Raw genomic sequence first — 20528 nt, 5'->3', positions numbered from 1 at the left:
GTCCCCTCTATTAAGATTAACAACGAAAATGATAAAAATAATTAGAGAAAAGTGTATCATCATTACGCTAAACGAGGATAATGAAAATGATAAGGAGATGATGAGTGATATGGGTAAGAGTAACGGGACGAAGGTAAATGTTATCGGTGATAAAGGTGATAATTGATGGGACATGGATAGGGGTTTATATCATCTTTTGAAAAAAAAAAACAAAAGTTCTACCAAACTTTTATTTTTCTTTTTTTGAAAAGGGGACGCTAATTAGGAATTTTTTAATTGTCGAAGAAAAATAAAACTACGACAAATCACTGGTCCAAAGAAGCCCGGTTGCTGTTCTGCCCCGGACAGCTGATCGACGTCCGGTTGGCATGGCCCATGAGCCGCACATGCTGACGTAACCGACGGCTTCCGCCACGGCTTCGCTCCCCGCGGGAATGGAGTGCCGACCCATCCCCTTATTAATTGACCCGTGCCGTAAGCTTACTCACGCGCCTCGTTACACGTTCCATCAACAAAGAAAACCACGTCTCTGGACCCTCATCCAACGGTCTTCGTTCTCCAACGTTTAGCGCGTGAGATTCATGCGTACCACAAGTGCGTGTAAAATTAATGTGTTCATTCCCCCAATGGTTCGTACGCACAAATCTTCTTCTACCCTCTCGCCGAAACCCGTTTAAAGTACCTTCATTTTTATTGGAAGACGTGATGGGACCCTGTTTCAGAGACTAATCAACTACATAGATTATTATTATTGAAGGTAGTATGGGACCCACCTGTTCCTCTGATCGCAAAGCAGGCTTGAGGAGACGGGTGTTAACTTGCTTAATACCATGGAATTAACAGGAACATTGGCTAACGGTTCTAACTAAACTTACCCGCGAAGAAATAACAATACGGACAAATAATAATTAACTATAATATAAGATAATATAATGAAAGGGGAATAAATACCTCGTCCTACTTGCTTCGATCGTCTCCTCCTCGTGTTGCATTGCGGTAAAGAATGAACAGAACAAAATAAAGGGTAGAGAGAGAGAGAGAGAGAGAGAGAGAGAGAGAGAGGAGGAGGAGAAGGGGGAGGAGGAAGAGGCCGAGAGAGCGATCGCTCGATCGATCCACCGAGATCCAAGAGCTTGTCGGAAAGCCGATCTTCTCAGCTTCTCCGCTTGCTGTTTAGGGGGGCTGGATCGAAGCCGATCATCCGATGGATATGGTTGGTGCCTGCGACTGATCCCGAATGCTGGAGGCCCGAATCGCTCGGTGAATCGTGCTGATCGCCGATCGGAGGTGTAGGGGGCGGTGATCGATTCGGTGATTTGAGGAGACGTTTCGATTCTGGTCGGATTTGGTTGGTGTGTTGCGGGAGAGTTTGGGTTTCTGGTAGAGTTTTTGGTTCCGATGATGCCCGATACCCGGCACAATGCTGTTTCCAGTTCCTCCAATGCGTTGCCCCACAAACTTGAAGGTTGTTTCGGTTTCTGTTCGATCACCTTTTTATCTTTCCTTCTTCCTTTGGCAGTGTTTGATGCTTCTTTTAGCTTGATACGTAGAATTTGCTTCCGCTTTCCTCGGGTAGAACAGGCTAAGAACTGATCTCGATACACCTTTTATGGGCTTATAATGGGGGAAATTAGTAGAGATGAGATTAAATGGTTTTGGGGCTTCTTGATGGCAGAAGCTATGTGGCAGTTAAAGATTGAGGACGGCCGAGAGGCAGCTGACGGGCAGCTGAACCCATATCCTGATCGGCCCGGCGAACCAGACTGCCTTCACTATTTGAGGACCGGTAAATGTGGTTTTGGAAGCAAGTGCAAATATAATCATCCTGCTCTAGGTGTGCAGGTGAGAGCTATGGGATGCAATATATTTCAATAGGTTTGCTTCATGTCTTGTCAACTTGAGATTTATTATTATTATTATTGTGGCAACAACTTGGGCGACCTTGGAATGGACCACTGCTTGCCATTGTTCTTTTCTTTAAGAAGGGATCTTTTTTCATTGGATGATGCTGATTCATGTGTTATTAATTGGTGGGTGCAGAACACTCAGTTTAGTGGGGAACTCCCACAAAGAGATGGCCAACCTGATTGCCAGGTAATGTCTGCACCAAACAGCTAATTGATTTCGCCAATTTTAATGTGGTATTTGGTTTTACCGAATTCTTCTTTTAGTTCATCAGTTGCTTTTTCTCATTTGTGTGTGGACTATGATGATGGATTTCATATTTAAATTCAACTAGAAAACGGTGAAGTTCAGGCTGTTAGCAGCCAAAGTGGAAGCTTCATTATAGCACAATAGACCTTGAGGCTTTTAGCAGCCTTCGGTATATAAGACAATAAGTCTGTCAAGGTTAGATGTAAGCTTTAAGTGGAGAAAATAAAGATATTGTCTGTTACCAAAATGAAAGAAGGAAGAAACATAATGCATGCCCTGAATCAATGGCCAGCCTGACACTTCGGCACTGAAGATTTCATCACCAAAAGAATTCTGGATATAATGCTTTGTCACATCAAGTGAAGAATAAGCATAAAAAATCCGATCTAGTAGCCACTTTTCACCCCTACAAACACTTCATTTTACTTCAGAAGTTTATAATGGATTTTATGAGTCATTCGTCTTAGATGTACTTGTTGAATGTTTGAACTAGTTAACGATTAAAGATATCATGGTACGAAGCAACCTTGCGATGGGTCTAGCTATGGTTTATGAGGCAACAAAATATGAAAATTTTGGACGATATAGCATTGTTTTAATACATAGTTCATTTCATATTGACTGGGAATTCATATTATCAAGACAGAATATGGAGTTGGTGAACATAGACAATAGTTAAATTCTTAGTTCTCTCTCTCTCTCTCTCTCTCTGGGTAAGATCTTATCCAAGAACCATTTGGAGCATGATTGCTGGTCATCCATGTTTATCAATGCATGACTTGTATATTGAAGCATACTCGAGACTCCTAATCTGATTTATGTATACTTTCAGTCTACCTGATTTCCCAAGCCTAATAAGCAACATTTTAATCTATGCAATAATTTCAGGAGAATATACTAAATGTCTTTTGGTATCTCTACCTAGTTTGATTTGTAATAAATGGTTCAACCGGTACGTGGCACTTGTATGGATCTGTTCTAACTTACTATTTAGTTGAAATAGAAACTCTTTTTATACACCAAGTCAATGCAAGACAATTAGCAATTTGCTTGCTGCAATTACCTCTTTGGCATCAAGATTCCTCATAGTCAATGTTTCATTATTACATGTCAAATACTTGCCTATTAAATGGAACCTATGCAGATAAAGTAAGGTTTGCCTATTAAATCATAATTTTTTCATTCTATCTGGCATACATCATCGAATGTTCGAAAGCTTCTTATCCACCCTAATAATGCATATCATGTATCTTTCTTGTCACGGATAAACTTCTAAACAGGATGTTTGATGTACTGTTTATGTATATCCATGTCTTTTTGTATGTTCATGCTTTGCACCGCATGTAGAGGGACAGTCGAAGGCTTAATAGTCCCATTTTAGTTAGGTTTAATGGCCGTTTTAGGCTTGTAAATAAAGGTTGTATCATGTGGACACTTGTGAGATATTTTCAGTCTGTAATGAACCATTTTGACCCTTTGTTGTGCAACTGTTCAGAGCTTGTAAAGTCTGTTTGTAATTTGCTTTGTCTATGAAGTGTTTTCGAAAATGTTTGCTTGTGGATCCCGAGTGAGGCATTTTCTCTAACCCGTTTTCTCTTTTGTGGGTCCTAAGGGACCATTGGAGGCTTCGGGGAGACTAACATTTGCGAACGGACACGCAAGGGTGCCATACGACTTAGGCAAATCCAGCTAAGTCCGTGACAGATGGTATCAGAGCGGGACAAGCACTCATAAAAACACTTAGCATGTAAACGTGGGGGACCTAGCGGAGCTAAGTTGAGGGCAGTCAGCACACGCGCGATCGTTTGGGGGAAAACGGGCATGGAGATGTAGGGAAAATGAGTCGCTCGGAGGAGCGGGTATTTGAGATTGGCATTTAGATGAATGGACAACCCTTCGCGCAAGAGGCACCACGAGAACAGTCAAGCTTAGAAGAATGCGAAGCGCACAAAGGTTGGGATGGTTGAGTTTGAGCTACGGCTCAATGTTGACAACTATACTTAATGGTGCTCAAGGCAAGCGAGACGCTTAGTAAAGGATGGGACCATGCAAGGTGGAATGAGTTGCTCAGCGACCGAAAGAGTTGTGCAAAACTCACAGAGGTGAGGGGAATTGCTAACTCAAAGAATTTGATACTCATGCATGGGCTTGTATGCGGACGATGGAATGTTCGCTGCCATCCCAAGGCGACCGAAACTCGGCGCCATGGAGCATTGAAACTTTCTCTTCGGCATGTGAATGATACGTCCGTAGGAGGCTAAAGTGTGCAACGAGTTCAGTATGTTGCTAGGCCTTGAGTGGTGCAGCGGGGGCTATATTAACGTGGAGTCGCAATCTAGCAAGTGTGTTTGTAGGAGGCAGAACAATGCACAGATTGTTCAACAAATCATAGTAGTCCAAGGGGATGTGGTCTCCGAAACAAAGAGAGATGTTGCTTCAACGGGATAGTTATCCAGGAGGGATAAGTCCCGACTCTCTAGAGGAAGAATCATGTGGGACGGACCGCACATGTTGAGGAGGAGTACCTCAACAAACAACAACTCCACGAAGCTCAATGGACCGAGCAAGCGGCGAGGAGTCATCGCATGATCTCGCTTGAGAGAATGTATTAGTGGATGCATTGCGAGATCAAGTGGGGGAGCGACCCAAAGCAACACAAATGAAGGCACACTTGGAGTCGATATGGAGATTGGACTCAATAGAGGGTTGACCCGTGGAATGGTGGGCGCGAGGGCCACCATCAACTCAATGCAAAAACGATGAGCAGAGCAACCTGGGTGTAACTTGGCAAAGTACCTAAGCCGCATGAAGGGAACCAGCATAGAAGAGGGAACATAGAGCGGAGGCACAGTGCTTTCCTTGGATAGAGGTCAAGGACATGAACTCTTGCAGAGGCAAGAGCAGGATCATGTTGTTCCATGGGTCCTTCATTCTGACGGAGCGGACTCATCTTGCATAGTACCAAAGATGAAGGGAGCTTCTGGACACATGCACCTTATCTCAGAGAAGCATTTGATGGAGGAACTAAGGCGACTCAACTTACGGAGGCGAAGTTGGATTCAGAAGGCCTTGGCACGAGGCAAGAGGACGCGGAAGCGGGTACTCTTGAAGAATATGCCACAGTGTTGCTTGTCAAGTTGCTAGGTAGGAAGCGGTGCGTAGCGAAGATTGTGCTAGTAGGGGCAGAGGCCCAGGATCCAGACAATGGTGCACCATTTTCAGCGAAGTCGGTGGACTTCGAGAGCTACTAGGCGATGGACTATCCTAAAGCAGTGCTTCATTTAGGTGTGACCCAAGAGTGGATAGATGAAGGTCAATTGCCAAAGGAACGAACAAAATCGAAGGTGGAAGAGACCCTACGATGTATTGGCAGAGGCCACACATGGAGAGATCACAATTCGAATTCATCCCTCGAGGATCAGAATGCAATAGAGATGTCACCAGGAGGCAGCATGGTGCAGCGGATCGTGGTGGAATAGTTCGTGACAATGCGATACCCATGACATAGTCCCGTGAGGGACTAGATCATACGAAGGTATGATCGGGAGCTACTGGAAGCTCCACTTCAGTGAACAACACGACGACAAGAAGGACTATGGATTCAAGGAGTAAAGGCCATGGTACCACAGAGGCAAGTCTTCCGTGCATGCATCGAATTTTACATCGGATGAAAGCCTTGGTCATCAGTATATGGGGGCTGTGTTCCACCAAGGAAAAAGTTTGAATGCACTTTACATCGACCAAAGGGAGCTGCTTGGAGAACACAGAGGTGTTGAAGTAGGGGGTCGAAAGGGGCGAGGAAGTGACGGCGAGTCCAGAGGGTCTTAGCTACCCAAAATCAAGCATCAGTTAGAATGGAGGTGGACTCGGAGGAGTGTCACAGAGACATATCTACTGATCGTGAAGAAAATGGATGCAGATGCGAGGCGACGGATAGTAGGGCCATGGGCATGGCAACACCATGGTACCGTAGAGGCGGGACTTCCATGAAAGTCATTGATCCCTTGCTCTCATAGAGGGAGAGCGCTTGGCCGTGAAAGGGGCTGAGGAGGTGGAGCATGCAGAGGCAAACTCCAAGTACCAAGACAATGCTGAAGGGTAGAGGCCAAGGAATTTCGTAAGACCGGTGTCAATGAGTTTCTCATCAAGATAGTCGAAAGTGAAGGACTTCGGGTCATGCAAGAGTGCACGACCAAGGAACGAAGCAGGCAGTATGCGGTGCTGTACCTTCGCTACTCAGGGGAGTAGGCGGCAGGGTTGATGGAGAAGACGGTATAATCCCAGAGGCGACCACATCTATTAGTGAATTACTCCAAGTTGGGGTGAAAACTTCCTGCATTCCAGAAGTTCGATAGCATTGAGAAGGTGAATCATACTAGCTAACTCAACACAAGGAGTGCAAACACTTCAAGTGCTTCAGAAGTGTGAGCAAAGAGCAGGCGAAGGCTAGTAACCAGCTCGATGCATGGAGTACAACCTCAAGGAGGCGGGTGAAGTAACCTTTGCCTTCTCAACCCTTAAGAGAATGGGCGAAACCGAGTACCCCAATTCTCTTATCTATCCAGTAGAGGAGCTCTGCACAAGTTCAAAGACCCTTCGAAGATAATGGAAGACAATAGTTGTCAAATCCTCACCAATGGTGATCAGTGCTATTGAGAGAAGATTATCCGCTTCATTTCCCAACGAAATGCCAATCGAAAGCGGAAGTGATGCGAACCTACTTGGATGTGACAACTAAGTGGAAGAAGAGACAATGAACAAATTTTGTGGAGGAAGGACCCAAAACTTCAGAAGTTTGCGAGATGATGCTCGTTAAAGCTCCAACAAGCATCCACCCAATTCAAGCAACATGAGGCATTTGAGAAATTGACGCATAGTAAGGATGGTCTTTTCCTTCATCTGGAGGAACCGTAGGAACCAACAGGGATCAACACAACTCAACCAACCCCACACTAGAGTCAGAGTCATTGGCGAGTTGAAGCAGCATGGCGGATCAAAGGTTCGACTACTCAAAAACAAAAGCAGAGAGCAATTGGGAGCCAGGAGGCGCATTGCAGCTGGAGCAGAAGATTGAAGACTTAGCAAAGGCAAGGAGTTGCAGTGTCGGCAAAGGCTTCGACGAGGACGTCGAAGGAATAAGTGGGGGAGAATGTCACGGACAAACTTCTAAACAGGATGTTTGATGTAATGCTTATGTATGTACATGTCTTTTGGTATGTTCATACTTTGCACCGCATGTAGAGGGACGGTCGAAGGCTTAATAGTCCTATTTTAGTTGGGTTTGGTAGCCGCTTTAGGCTTGTAAATAAAGGTTGTGTCATGTGGATACTTGTGAGAGATTTTCGGTCTGTAATGAACCATTTTGACCCTTTATTGTGCAATTATTCAGAGCTTGTAAAGTCTGTTTGTAATTTGCATTGTCTATAAAGTGTTTTCGGAAATGTTTGCTTGTGGATCCCGAGTGAGGCATTTTCTCTAACTCGTTTTCTCTTTTGTTGGTCCTAAGAGACCATGGGAGGCTGACCTTTGCGGATGGACACGCAAGGGTACCGCACGACTTAGGCAAATCCAACTAAGTCAGTGATACTCTGTTGGTTTTCATGCTGTGATGTTGGATAAGATTAGGAAAGTATCTGGGATCTAGGATCATGATAAGAAACACTAATCCTTCCACTATATTTACTTTATCTAAATTTCTTCTCCCGATAGGAGTTGATATATGCAACATGCCTGCAATTTTTTCTATTTTTTAGAAATCTATTTGTGCCCTTTCTCGAACCTTGAAGTGTTGAACTGATTCCCTATTCCAATAATTATTCTCCATTTGCTAGGTTTGCTAAAGATGATTTATTTTCACTACTTGTGAGAAATACTGAAGATGTTTTATCTTTAAAGTATCATTTAAAATAATTGACAATTAGTGCATATTTGAAACGCTTGCAATCATTTTCAATCCTTGCCATACTGAGGGATGTTTCAACATATCCTTCTACACATTCTTGGTTTGAGCCAACCTGCAAAGTTCTTATATGCCATATCATGTTGGAACATTATACCCACAGCACACGCTTGCAAAAACAGAATTCGCACTTGGATCTGTTGTCTAAACTGCCGAGTGCCAGGTAAACTTGCCTTCCAATAGCGCTGAAATGCTGACTACATATTAGAATGATTCAGTCCAAAGGATCAAATAGACAGATTTGATCCAAGATATCAATTGTAAATTTTTCATACTTATCTATAGTTTTTAGGGTTTGTTTCACTGCCTTGTGCATCTCATATTTGAGCAAGTGACCAGAGAAGACAAGATCAGAAAAGACGACAAGTGACCAATGGATCATCTGACAGTTATGTTGTTTTTTGTTTTATGAGCTGTTCATTGAGTTCTTGTCAAATGTTTTTTCGTTTCTTTTTTTTTTCGAGGTGGTTGGTGAGTGGTCATGCATGAACATGTACCGTTCAGTCATTTGTTGGAATTGGGATGCCAACACCACTTTAATCCCTGATTTGAACTATCACCATTTTCTGATGTCAAGTGCCTGTATATCAAGTTGATATTATCAGATTTAGACACCAATTCTTCCATTCATCAACAATGATCATTTCATTGCGATAGCATTTCTGAAGACTTGCTACAATCTTTGTCTTATTTCTCTTTGTTCCATGGGTACTACAGGATCACTCGGTTTCTTAAAGTGAAATGGTGCTTCTGTGAGTAGTTGATCCATGAACATGAACCTAATAGGTTCTAACATGTTCTAGGGCATCTCTGGATAAAAATCATGCAAGATGGGACTAAAAAATCTAGAAATTTGTGCTTTCTTGTATCTGTGACTGGTAAGTAGGACGTTTCCCAAAATCAACAAGGAAACATTGTGACATCAATAATATTTTGAAACATAAAGTGGATATTGTGTATCTGTGCAACCTCTAAGGATACCATCACAAAGTTTTATCCACTCAATATTGTAGTTTCCGCCATTGAATAATAATTGCTGGCTTTGTCATGTGATGTGATGTACAGTTATCGGGCATTTAAATTTGACTGATATTCGTTGGTAACCAGATTGTTTATATACATGTTGATAAGTGCAACCAGGCAAATAACTACACAGTAACACAGATATGAGTTTCTACTATAGTTTATTGCTTCGAGACATGAATCTCCTGTTCCTATTGGACAGCTTTTGTTTTCGGTCATTAGATATTGAAGGAAACCAGCATGTCTGCTTATGTCAGTTGGCTTAAGCTAGATATACTGGCCTTCTTACTGTGTTGAATCTGTTGAACTGCCTTTTATAATTGGCTATAATATCTGGTTAATGTCTCAACTATTCTTGCAGTTTTTCCTGAAAACAGGAAGTTGCAAATATGGAATAACATGTAAATATCATCATCCACGCGACAAACATGAGATACATATGGTTCAGCTGAATGTTCTTGGTCTACCTATCCGAAAGGTCTCTACTGCTACTTGGCCCCCTTATATGGTTCAAACTTTCATATGCTTGTCAATTTCCATCACCTTCTCTTCTCTATTTCATGATTTATATCCGATAGCTAACTAACGAAATTTCGGTGCACTGTTCATTGGATCTGTTTTCCAGGATGAAAAGCCATGTGCCTACTACATGAAAACAGGGTCATGTAAATACGGAGTCGCCTGCAAGTTCAATCATCCCCAGCCTGCCTCCCGTGGATCTTCATTCCCTGTCACAGGATCCTCAGTCTATGATTATTCAGGTTATATGGCACCTACATCAGGGCCACATGTAAGTGGTGGGATTTCTCAATGGCATTTATCAAGAATTCCTTATATGTCTAATCCAACTACGCAAGGTCTCCCAGCTTATGTACCTCTTGTTCTCCCACCCTCCCAAGGGACTATACCTGTGCCACAGGGTTGGATCTCATACATGGTTAGTAGCTATATATTTTTAAAAAAAGTGAGATTCTGTAAGTCAGCTAAATGTTGGATAAATCATGTCTATTTTAGATTATTGTTTGGTATTTTACATAATGCCTTTTCTTCTTGCTCAATGTTTGTGATACATTTGCATGTTTCATATTAGTTCATGATGTACCACAACTCATCACATAAACTTCCTCTCTTTTCTGATATTTGTGAAGCATTTTTAGTTTCAGAAATTATTATTTTTTGTTTACTGAGTTCAATATTCAGACACTTTAGTTTTTTTTCCAGCACCTTCATCATGCATTTGCAGATGTGTTGCATCCTTTAGTTTTTGCTCTTTTATGTATATGTAACTTTATGCTAATCTTTGTCCAGTTTTACAACCATCTTTGACAAATCAGTCAAAGAACGGTACAGGACCATGTCAGTTGAAGCTTCTTATTGTTTCAGTCAATCACTTACAACATATCGTGCAGATGTCACCACTTTGACCTTCTATGTAGAAGGCATTATTTTTACTACAAGCATGTATAAATTGTTATGTTGCGTTTAGCATTCTAAAGCTATTAAGACCAACACAGAGTTTTTATGGCCTTTGGGTACTGGCTAATATGAATGACTCGTAGAATAATACATGGTTAATATGCAGCTTTATTCTCTTCTACCATGATCGGGAATCACTCTTTAATTGTTTACTTCCTAGAAAAGGCTTATTTCTAAATTGTAATCATGTTATAATTTGGTAAGCCAATCGCCTATGTTTGTCTTGTTCATGCAGTTGCTGGCATAATTTTTAGTTGATTTATATTCTGTGGACACCTAAAAGCAAGTTTTTAATGCATGCCAGGGCAGCACAAACCATATCTCTTCTACTGATATGCCTGCGCCAGGTCTGACAGCCAAGCATCAGGAACAACCAGGTCCAGGTGTGCCACTAAGTTTGCCCGACAGGCCTGACCAACCAGAATGCCAGTTTTACATGAAAACTGGGAACTGCAAGTATGGAAGCTCTTGCAAGTACCATCACCCAAAAGAGAGGAACCAACCAGCCATGGCCACCATAGGACCCCTAGGGCTTCCTCTAAGACCAGTAAATTTGATCCTTACTCCTCTTTCCATCTATTATTTTCTCAGTTTTGCTATCTAACTCAATTCTTGGTGTCCCATGTATTCATGGCTTGCTCACAAAGGGTCAGCCTGTATGCACCTTCTATGCTGCATATGGAAGCTGCAATTATGGCACAGCTTGCAAATTCGATCATCCATTGGTGGGATACTACGGTTATAGTCTGCCTCCATTCACTTATCCGGGTCAGCCTGCACTCTTTCCCAACCAACGGAGTTTACAAGTTATATGGACATCAGCTGGGAATTCATCTTCCAAGTCATCAAATTTGCCTGATCAGCTGGCAATTTCTGAGAAAGGTGGTGCACAGCAGAATCCTCAAACTCATGAGCATGGAAACCCTACCAAGAATACATTGAATAATGAATCCCATTCAGAGTCTCCATGAGATAAAGTCGATATTCACTAACCCTCTTTTTGATCCATTCCTGACCATCCTTTCAAAGATGAAGATTTTGCATCTCTGCCTCCTATATCACCTTTTTTTCTTTTGCCTGCCTGCTCGACTAAAGATATGTATGGTAGGTGATGATGGGAGCTGTGGTCTTTTGTGATGAATGAATAGCAGGTGATGTAAGTTACGATTTTTGTTCCACAAATTTAAAACCAAACTTGTTGAAGGATGAGAACAATTTTGTGTTTCCATTTTCCACTATGTAAAGCTGGTTTATCAGAATAATGATGCTGAACTGGACTCCACTGTTTTTATAGTGTCATCTGTTTCTGCAATGAGCCACATGTCACTCTCTTTTCTTGAGAGGCTACATTCACACTTCTATCGCTGTCCTCTGTATATATTCATACATACCCATATCAAATAATTTCCTTATTGTTTTGGAGTCAGTTTTTTCCCTCTAAATTAGTTTATATTGCCTTGTGCATGTAAAATTTGTTTTTGAAGTTCTAATCATTAGATATATTAAATACTCCCAAAATTGTGATGCTCTAACTGACCAAAAAATATTGAGGTTCAGTACTGAAGCTATAAAACATCCATAATAATGCTAATGTCATGATCAGAAAACCTATGCCAGTGTATGTATACCCAACTATCTGCTTTGACAAATATTTCAATCATATAAACAACGACCACAAAACTAAGGGCAGAAGGCTCCTGACCTCAGCAAAAGAACATGGAGCTTTTCACGTTGTCATGCAGCCTTGGAAGCTCGGGGACGCCTTGCCTCCCTGCAGCACCCGAGAAGTCCTCGAACTTGAGGAACTGCGACATCTGCTGTGCTGCCAAATGCGCGTAGCAAACAGGAGCCACTACAGATAAAGCTGACTCAGCATCGTCATAAGAAATCCATCTCCAAGGAAATGTAGGAGGAAGAAGGAATGGCTTACCCATCGAGACCGCGGTGGTGCTCCTCTGGTACCTGAATCCCAAGACAAAACTTAGCATTCGTGTCTAGATCACAATTTTAGCCATGGAAGAGGGACTGAGATCATAGACTTACACGTAGGAAAGTGCAAGAACAAGCTTTTGTAGGTCATCAGTAGAGAACCCAATCTCATCAAGAAGTACATTGTAATGGATCGGCCTTGAAGTTCCCTAACATGAATGGAAAAAGGATATAAGCTTTTGCAGTGCCCACCACATACAAAGTGCAGAAAAAGCAGTGGTAGAAGTTCAACATCGACTTGGAGAGTGTCTGTGCCACCGAAAACTTACAATCATTCCGGCATGAGCACACATGTAGAAATCGTAGTGCCTTGGATGAACCACCATTGTGTCAACAACAGTTCCTGATACAAAAACCAAAAGCTAATCAAAATCACAAAAACCATTCCGCAGCATCATCAAAATGAATGATCTAATCAAAAGCTGTACCAGGTGGGACGTTTTCTGGGGCACCAGCTAGAAAAAGCTTTGTGTGGTGGTTCTTTTGTGCTACGATAACAGTGAACTTGGGAATCGTACACTCACCTAGATGCTCAAATGCCTGAAACAACAAGGTTTGGATACTAAAAGGAACATGACCCAGGAACTAACTGATGAAATGATGTGATTGTTACCTTGATGATTTGGTTTAGCTCCACATTCAAAACTTCATTAAATTGACTTTCACCAACACCATCCCTGAAACATTTGAAAGGAAAACATAGACTCAATTTGACAAAAGAAAGCAAAAAAGAAAAGGTTATTACTTTCAAGGTAAAAACTGGTACTATGATCTGACCTAAAGACAAGGCAAGACAACTGAGTATCTACAATATATCAAGCTCAATAAAATAAACTTAAGATTCCAGTCCACTGATGGCCACCAATCAACATAACTTTTCATGTGTCCATGCTAATGCATGAAAAAGCATTTGAATGAAGCACTCTAATATTTTTAGGGTACAAAATAACAATAAAATAGAATCCTATCTCACCATCAGTATCAGGATGAAGGGATATATTTTTCATATAAAAATAAAGATCAGAGTGTGGGATCAAGTAACATTTATTTTTCTAGGCATAATTACATGAATAACAAAATAATTTAAAAGTCAAAAAGGTTGCATCTGGATCAACTGGGATACAACTGAACATGTGTCCATATGAGGGGAAAAAAAATAGAAAAAAACATATCTGACGCAACTAGAAAAAAAAGTCACTGGCATGACAAATTCAGGTGAGGTTACAATTAAGTTTCCATTGTAGGTGTAATAAATGGGGAAAATGGACTATCACCATGTATTCTGCTGAGTCAGCTCTTATAGCAACCTATGGCGAAAATTTAGCTGGGCAAAGTAAATAGAGTTCAATGGTGCTGGGTATCTCAAAACACAGATAGGGTGATGAAGGATCAATCTGGTAGTCCTGCTGTGTCAGAGACCATGCTAGGGAGTAATGCCAATATATCTTTCAGAAATGTCAAATTAACCAAGACATGCTTGTTATTCCTTGGTAAATTGAAATGATACATGTGAAGAATTCTACTTCTTTCTTCTCTTGTCGGCAAATGAATGCATGTATTCATTTAATGATACTGAAAATTAGGGACATCATCTATGTAACAGTATGATAATGTTCCTTGCTTTTTTTTTGTTCATTAAAAGCCTATTCAATTACCACAACTTTCAAACTCGATTACACTCCGATAATTTTATAAAGCTTTATTTTGCCCATATCAACAACTTAGAGAAGTGCTGAACTTATGAATCTGCATCAAAATACTAGGTTTCCATGGAACCATTCATCATGCCAAGTGTCTCATTAGTATGAATCAAAGACTGTTCATGACTTGTTAAAAAGAAATTCCAACATAGGACACCATGGACTTGTAGTGGAGCCACATAATTTAGAACATTCAATTTAATAGACATAAGACAGCAAAATTTTTTCTTTAAAAAGTTGGTGATGAAGGAAACATTCATGTATCACACATTTAACGAGTTGAAGAAGTGGGTTCAGGCCTAGCACTTTGAGATATTACCTTATAGCATCTGATCTCAATGTTTAGCTTCCAGTCAGGACTTCCAAGAATAGGGATGTGCATGTGCATATCTAACATCAATCATGTCGATAAAGGGCTTGTGGTTCCACTAAGGTATTCCATCAAAAATTTTAATGTTTGGGAACTAGGATCATTATGACACACCATAATATGGATAGGATAAGGCAAACAATGGGAGGTCATAAGCATATGCCAGTATCACATAGATCATTCAGAAAAGCATTTATCTGGCCGAACAAAGGATAAATGAACAAGGACAATCAAATATGCAATAGAAGTACACATGTCAAAGTCAAATTAACAAGCAAGATTGATGATTTTGGGAATATAGAAAAACAAACAAACATCCTATTCAAACTCCAGCAACAATAAAGAAATTTTCAGAGAGTGATTTAATTGAGATTTCATTTATTTCACTACAAAGCAATCTTATTCATCAAACTGTCAACTGACATTTGTACTGGCATAAGCCTGTTAGAATACCAAACAAATATTATAAAGAAGAAGGCAACTGTACCTAAAAATGATCATTTGAGTAGGTTTCTTTGCATTACTACTTCGGTAGAAGTCTAACAACAGCTCCCTGATATTTTCAAAATGAAGGCAAGTCAAGCAATTGCCACAATGAGTCACCAAGTCAATCTTCCACATTTACTTCTCAAAATTATTACCTAATCATTCCATGATCTTGTCCATCTGCTCCAGGCTTATACAAAGAATCAATTGTTTCCAATTTAGGAGATTGTGTTCTTACAGATGCTCTATATCTTGATATCAGAGGCCAATGCCTGGAACCAACTACCTGTGGATCTCCCAATGAATAAAACAAAAAATTATTAACTGTTGGGAAAGCAAAAATAGAATTGTGCCTTTATCATTCAGTATTCTTCCTAATACATTTTATCATGAAACAATATGGTGGACCTGACTAATACACTAGGTCACCAACAATCACAGGAATCATATATTACCGCTGCAATGGATGGAAAGTCTGAAGGACCTGGAGAACCATGACAAACGTCCATTCCCAGAATCATTGTAGGGATCTCGTTAACAAGGGGGATTCTACATGGATGCTCAACAGCAAGTAGAGAATTGATGCCACCAAGCTGATGACGTAAACAGAAATAAATATAGAATTACCTTCAAAAGAAGTGATAAAGAGAATTTCAAAAGCAGTGCAAATATAGAACAAGTGTCAAGCAGTCATCTTAAATACCTTAGAATTGATTTTGAGGAGGACATTCGTTAAATATTGGTCATTGATCTTGGTAGGAGAGATACATTGAGTAACAATACCCACTTCATGAAGGTTTTTCTTCTTCCAAGGCCCTTCAGAGGAAAAGGATATAACTAACACTAGATGGGACGAGAAAACCAATGACAGTAAAACCAATAACAATAGGATTCAACTAACCATAAATGTCAGAATTTTTCCTCTCTGGCAAGACACATAGAAGAAATTGAGGATGCTCTGGAAGGTTTGCCTTTATCTTCTCAAACATCTTTTCAACTCTTACTACAGGATCAGATCTCACCCACTCCCGGTCCTCCTCAAAAAAGGTAAATGGACGCTTAATTTGCTACAAAAGCCAATTACATTGTGTAAGATATTTATGAGTTAAAACAATTTCAAATAAGCAAGATAATAGAACCTACAATTCCTTTGTTCCTTCCACAGTTAATGAGCTCCCGTGACAAATAACTCAAATCACATCGAGCGGAAAAATTCACAATAGCCCAAAGCCGATCAATTTGGATGGGATAAAAGAGTCTCTGCAAGCACAAAAAGACGATATTCAGTATAAAGTAGCAGATCAGAATGGATTGTGATAAGAAAAAGTTAAAATGCACTATGAATCATGTTTAACACAATATTGTTCATGAAGTATTGATAGCACACAACCTTTTGGTTGAAGTTCCATCGACCGTTATGAGGAACACAGTCTTCCTCGTTACCGACCTTCAACTGTGTTAAAGAGACAAATAAGTTTGAATGTCAGGAACTTCACCAATAATTTTCTATGGATGAGAGCTTAAATAAGAGCTAGATCGTTACCGTTGGGGCACTAAGAACACGGCCATCCAGCTTAGTCAATTGCTTATCAATGTAAATTCCACAGGATCTAAGAATTGGATCTTCATCATAGTGATTGTTCTTTACAGCCTGTCGCATTAGGAATGGTCAAGACCAGAGGCCAGAAACAATATGACATGCAAAGTGAGAGAAACCCACATCTGTTACTACTCTGATTCTTTCCAAAGGCTTCTGTCTAGACTTTTCAACCAGTGAAACCCTTTGTTGAGAAGACAATGCCTTAGTATATTGTTGCAGTGAAACAAGGTTGCACAGCTGCAATATAAATTATGTACATGAACAGATGAAAATGATGAAACAACACAAAGAGGCCATAAGGACTAATTGTTGGAAAAGATTAGCAAATAAATTATTACAAACCTCTATTGGGAGGTAATTTGGCCGTTTTGGTTTGCCCACATCAAGACACGGCATATGTGCTGACCATGTCAATTGCATTTTATGGGTTTTCATAAAATAATCATACACTGTGATGTCCACCATTTGAGTTTCACCATGGCTGTTTCTTACTCTCAAAGGAAAGCTACATGAAAGTGTATTATCCAAAAGACTAAGAACACAGAATAAAAATCGACGTGCAAACAATATTAGAATACTAAACAAAGGCAAAAACGGAAGGCATGTATAAGAATAAGTGACATACAGCTGCTGGTTGCATGGCATTTCGCTTAAGCCAGTAATCCTGAACTCCATTTTGGTGTGTCTTGTCATAATTCTCAAATTCTTCAGCATCCTCTTGGCCTGTAAAGTTCCACACAACAGTCCATAAGGACCCATAAACCTGTACATACTTAACCAGAATAATCATGCAACAATACTACTGCAGGCCAGTACATGTTCTGATATTTTGTACCTTGACCCAGTCAATTCGTCGACGATCTTGTATATTTTGGTTGGCCAGCAAAAAGTCCAAAACAGGACCAGGGGTGATAATCATTGTGGTGGAAACATCTGCAGGCAGGATGGAATCAAGCTGAAATCTGACATCAAAAGACCCAGAAATTAATGCAGCAAGAGTAAGAGAAAACAATACCCATGTTTAATGATAAACCACCCATCATGGTGCGAAAGCTAGAATGGAATCCTCGACATCCAGATACACCACCACCCAAGTCAATAAAGTTTACATGATTACCATCAAAAAACGATTGCTTGACAAGAAGGCAACCCCTGCAATCAAACAGAAAAATTCATCTTTAGATATGTAAAAAGTGACAAAAACTTAGGAAAGAGAAGTAGACTGATTTAAAGTTGCATTGAAATATATACCTTTTTGCTTGTTGTTGTCTTAAAATGATGTCAAGTATTTGCAGAGCATGTTGAGCATCCTCTGACTCACCGCCTCTCAGTGCAAGTGCAATAGATTTTAGAGGAATCTTTGCAGCAAAACTCAATTCAACTTTAAATGTCCTTGTAAAATGTGATCGTCTAGACCGTTTCTGATCTCCTTCACCCAAGCTGTCACCGCTTGGATCTCCACCAGTAGCTCTGCAAAATTTAAAAAAGATATGATAAAATAACTCGAATTAGATTATCCAATTTTCCTAACAAAGGAAACCTACAATGCTATCTGTTGTCTACTCCAAATGTCCAACTAGACCTCTGATATCATGTAGTTTGCTGATAAATTAAACTATCTCTTATGATAATTACCATAATAGGTGCCAAATGTTTGTCAAGAGAAACCCAGTCACATGTACATCTAGACCTCTGATATCATGTACTTTGCTGATATATTAAATTATCTCTTATGATAACTACTGTAATATAGGTGCCAAATGTTTGTCAAGAGAAACCCAGTCACATCTGGCACTCTTGATAATATGTCCTACATAAGTTCAGGTAGAGGCATGCTCGTGCTCTTATACAAGATTTCAACCATGGCACCATTGATTAAAGAGGCATGCTCTGTGACATGAGATAAAGCATATTCAGATAAATTATTTTTTCAACCAGGTGATAGGATATCCTGCATAGGTTCCCAAGGAGGTGCCATCTATTTATTGATAAGAATAGGACTCTTGATGAACAAAAGGGTTCCATTCATTAAAAGTTCTGCAATCCCAGATCATCAGACAAAGTATCTAGCAACATTACTGTAGCAAGCTATTACCTGGCTGATGAATCTTCCAAGACAACTGTGAATTCGAAGTTGTTCTGTGGCAGAGGCCCAACAGTAAACAAGCTCTTCTCACCATCATAAGCAAATTGCTTCCCCTCAAACTCTGACCTGTAGGTCTGGTATAGCCTGTCCAGGACCTTTCTGCCAAACCCTTTGCTATGTGCATGATTCTCATCACTCTTATCATGAGATATATTGACCTGCACAGGTTAATTAGTAAAACACTTTCAACTGTATATTGCGAAAGTAACATACAGCACACATACACTATAGTGATAGAAAACTGTATCCTGCTTGGTAAATTTGACATTGAAATGGTTTGTAAGCAGCTGGACGGGCCGTCCTTCAGTGCCAAAAGCTGGTCTGGCCATTGGAAGGCGTGTTGGAGGATCAAATGTCCCAGCTTTTGTGGGTAAAACACTTTCTGGCATTGCCTGAGAAGAAGAGGACGTGCCTTCTATCCCAATTTCACCGCTAAGCGAAACCATACTGTCAGAATTAAGACAAAAGATTTACAAACGCAGGACTAAAAGTACGGAATCATTACTAACAAAGTAGAAACAGTGTACATTAGAAAAGTGTTAAAGGAAAACACTGGAACATTCATTGGTAAGTATTTTTAACATCCACACCAAAACATCTTTGTTTCATAAAATAAAAAAAATAACCTATTCTGAGATGAATCGTAATAATAATAATAACAATAGGAATATCAAGGAAGGTTTTATCACAGCAATCAAACACGCACTGGAAAAGATAATACATCTCTAGATGTCAACCTCATCAAAGCACTTGAGATTATGATTTTATATGCTAAATTGATAAAACCAATAACAAATTCAACTAAAAACATCAAAGGCAAACTTGTAACCTCGAGCTAAATCAGAACAATCTATTACTACAATGCATCTATCACCCTAAAAAAATAGTGCATAGGAACGAACAATCGAAGCACCGCGACAACCACCACGAAAACAGAGCCAAATAACACAGATTGCCAAAACCCGCCGCCATCGAAGCACGAACAATCACAATCGACAAAGAAAACGCAAAAAAGACCAAGCAAAAGAAGTCTTCGAGGCGAAAGTACACCCCAAACAGTAGGCAGATTCGTGGAGAAAACCATCAAATATTCGTTTGGCCATCGGTTCCAGTCAAGGAAGCGAGAAACCTGCAACGGAGAACGAGAAGACGAACAGATTGCGAGGACGGAAGCTTCAGAGGCGGGAGAAGGAGATCGCCTTCGGTGTCGTCGTCGCCGTCCTCTCGCTTCTCGAGACGGTGGAGGAGAAAGCGAGGGAAAAGAAGGAAAGATCAGGAAGGAATCCTCTTCGTATATTTACTTGTTACATGTATATATCACATCGAACGATTTGAAATAAATGGCAAATCAGGGCATTCCTGTCAGAAAGAGTACACGTCGTTCCTTATTTGTGTGGGATTCCAACTCCGGTTTCAGTCAGGTTTCCGCAATTAACCCTGATCAGACACCACGTAGCGATTGAATGCTCGGACGGGCGTGTCTTGGACCCCGCAGCGGAGACCACGAGACCTTCCGGGGTAAAGCTTCGGGTGGGTTTCGGTATTTCAACTCCACTAATGGTAAAAGAGCTCGTTTCCCGCCCGACGACAACCTGATTTCTCGACTATGTCGATATAAAAAAGTT

At 40.5% G+C, this 20528-nt stretch overlaps 2 protein-coding genes across 4 annotated transcripts; one reads left to right on the top strand and one right to left on the bottom strand.

Annotated features, from left to right (window-relative positions):
* The first annotated feature begins 985 nt into the window (after positions 1 to 985).
* Positions 986 to 11905, top strand: LOC103998697 (zinc finger CCCH domain-containing protein 63). Of its 3 annotated transcripts, none has more exons than XM_009420249.3 (7): positions 986 to 1465; positions 1676 to 1842; positions 2041 to 2094; positions 9498 to 9614; positions 9762 to 10073; positions 10917 to 11159; positions 11260 to 11905. In XM_009420249.3, exons 1-7 carry the CDS (start codon positions 1399 to 1401, stop codon positions 11581 to 11583), a joined length of 1284 nt encoding a protein of 427 aa, XP_009418524.2. In that variant the 5' UTR covers positions 986 to 1398; the 3' UTR covers positions 11584 to 11905. The 3 variants fall into 3 exon arrangements, with proteins under 3 accessions (XP_009418524.2, XP_065024732.1, XP_018686586.2); XM_018831041.2 differs by having other exon boundaries at positions 987 to 1465; positions 11266 to 11905; XM_065168660.1 differs by lacking the exon at positions 1676 to 1842.
* Positions 11906 to 12193: 288 nt separating this feature from the next.
* On the bottom strand, positions 12194 to 20164 carry LOC135648460 (protein argonaute 16-like). Its single transcript, XM_065166176.1, has 23 exons — positions 20033 to 20164; positions 19128 to 19350; positions 18853 to 19061; positions 18009 to 18227; positions 17773 to 17909; positions 17593 to 17690; positions 17383 to 17480; positions 17100 to 17262; positions 16878 to 16994; positions 16701 to 16808; positions 16548 to 16610; positions 16301 to 16417; positions 16059 to 16224; positions 15861 to 15973; positions 15613 to 15750; positions 15313 to 15443; positions 15159 to 15224; positions 13215 to 13278; positions 13030 to 13141; positions 12871 to 12944; positions 12656 to 12750; positions 12543 to 12574; positions 12194 to 12464 (listed from the first exon to the last, which is right to left on the bottom strand). The coding sequence occupies exons 2-23, from the start codon at positions 19347 to 19349 to the stop codon at positions 12316 to 12318; spliced, it is 2691 nt and encodes an 896-aa protein (XP_065022248.1). The 5' UTR covers position 19350; positions 20033 to 20164; the 3' UTR covers positions 12194 to 12315.
* Positions 20165 to 20528: the final 364 nt, after the last annotated feature.

This window comes from Musa acuminata, chromosome BXJ3-9 (genome assembly GCF_036884655.1).
Source record: "Musa acuminata AAA Group cultivar baxijiao chromosome BXJ3-9, Cavendish_Baxijiao_AAA, whole genome shotgun sequence".
NCBI classification, from domain to species: domain Eukaryota; kingdom Viridiplantae; phylum Streptophyta; class Magnoliopsida; order Zingiberales; family Musaceae; genus Musa; species Musa acuminata.
The sequence above is the reverse complement of the archived record's forward strand: the minus strand, read 5'-3'. Positions and strand labels throughout refer to the sequence as shown.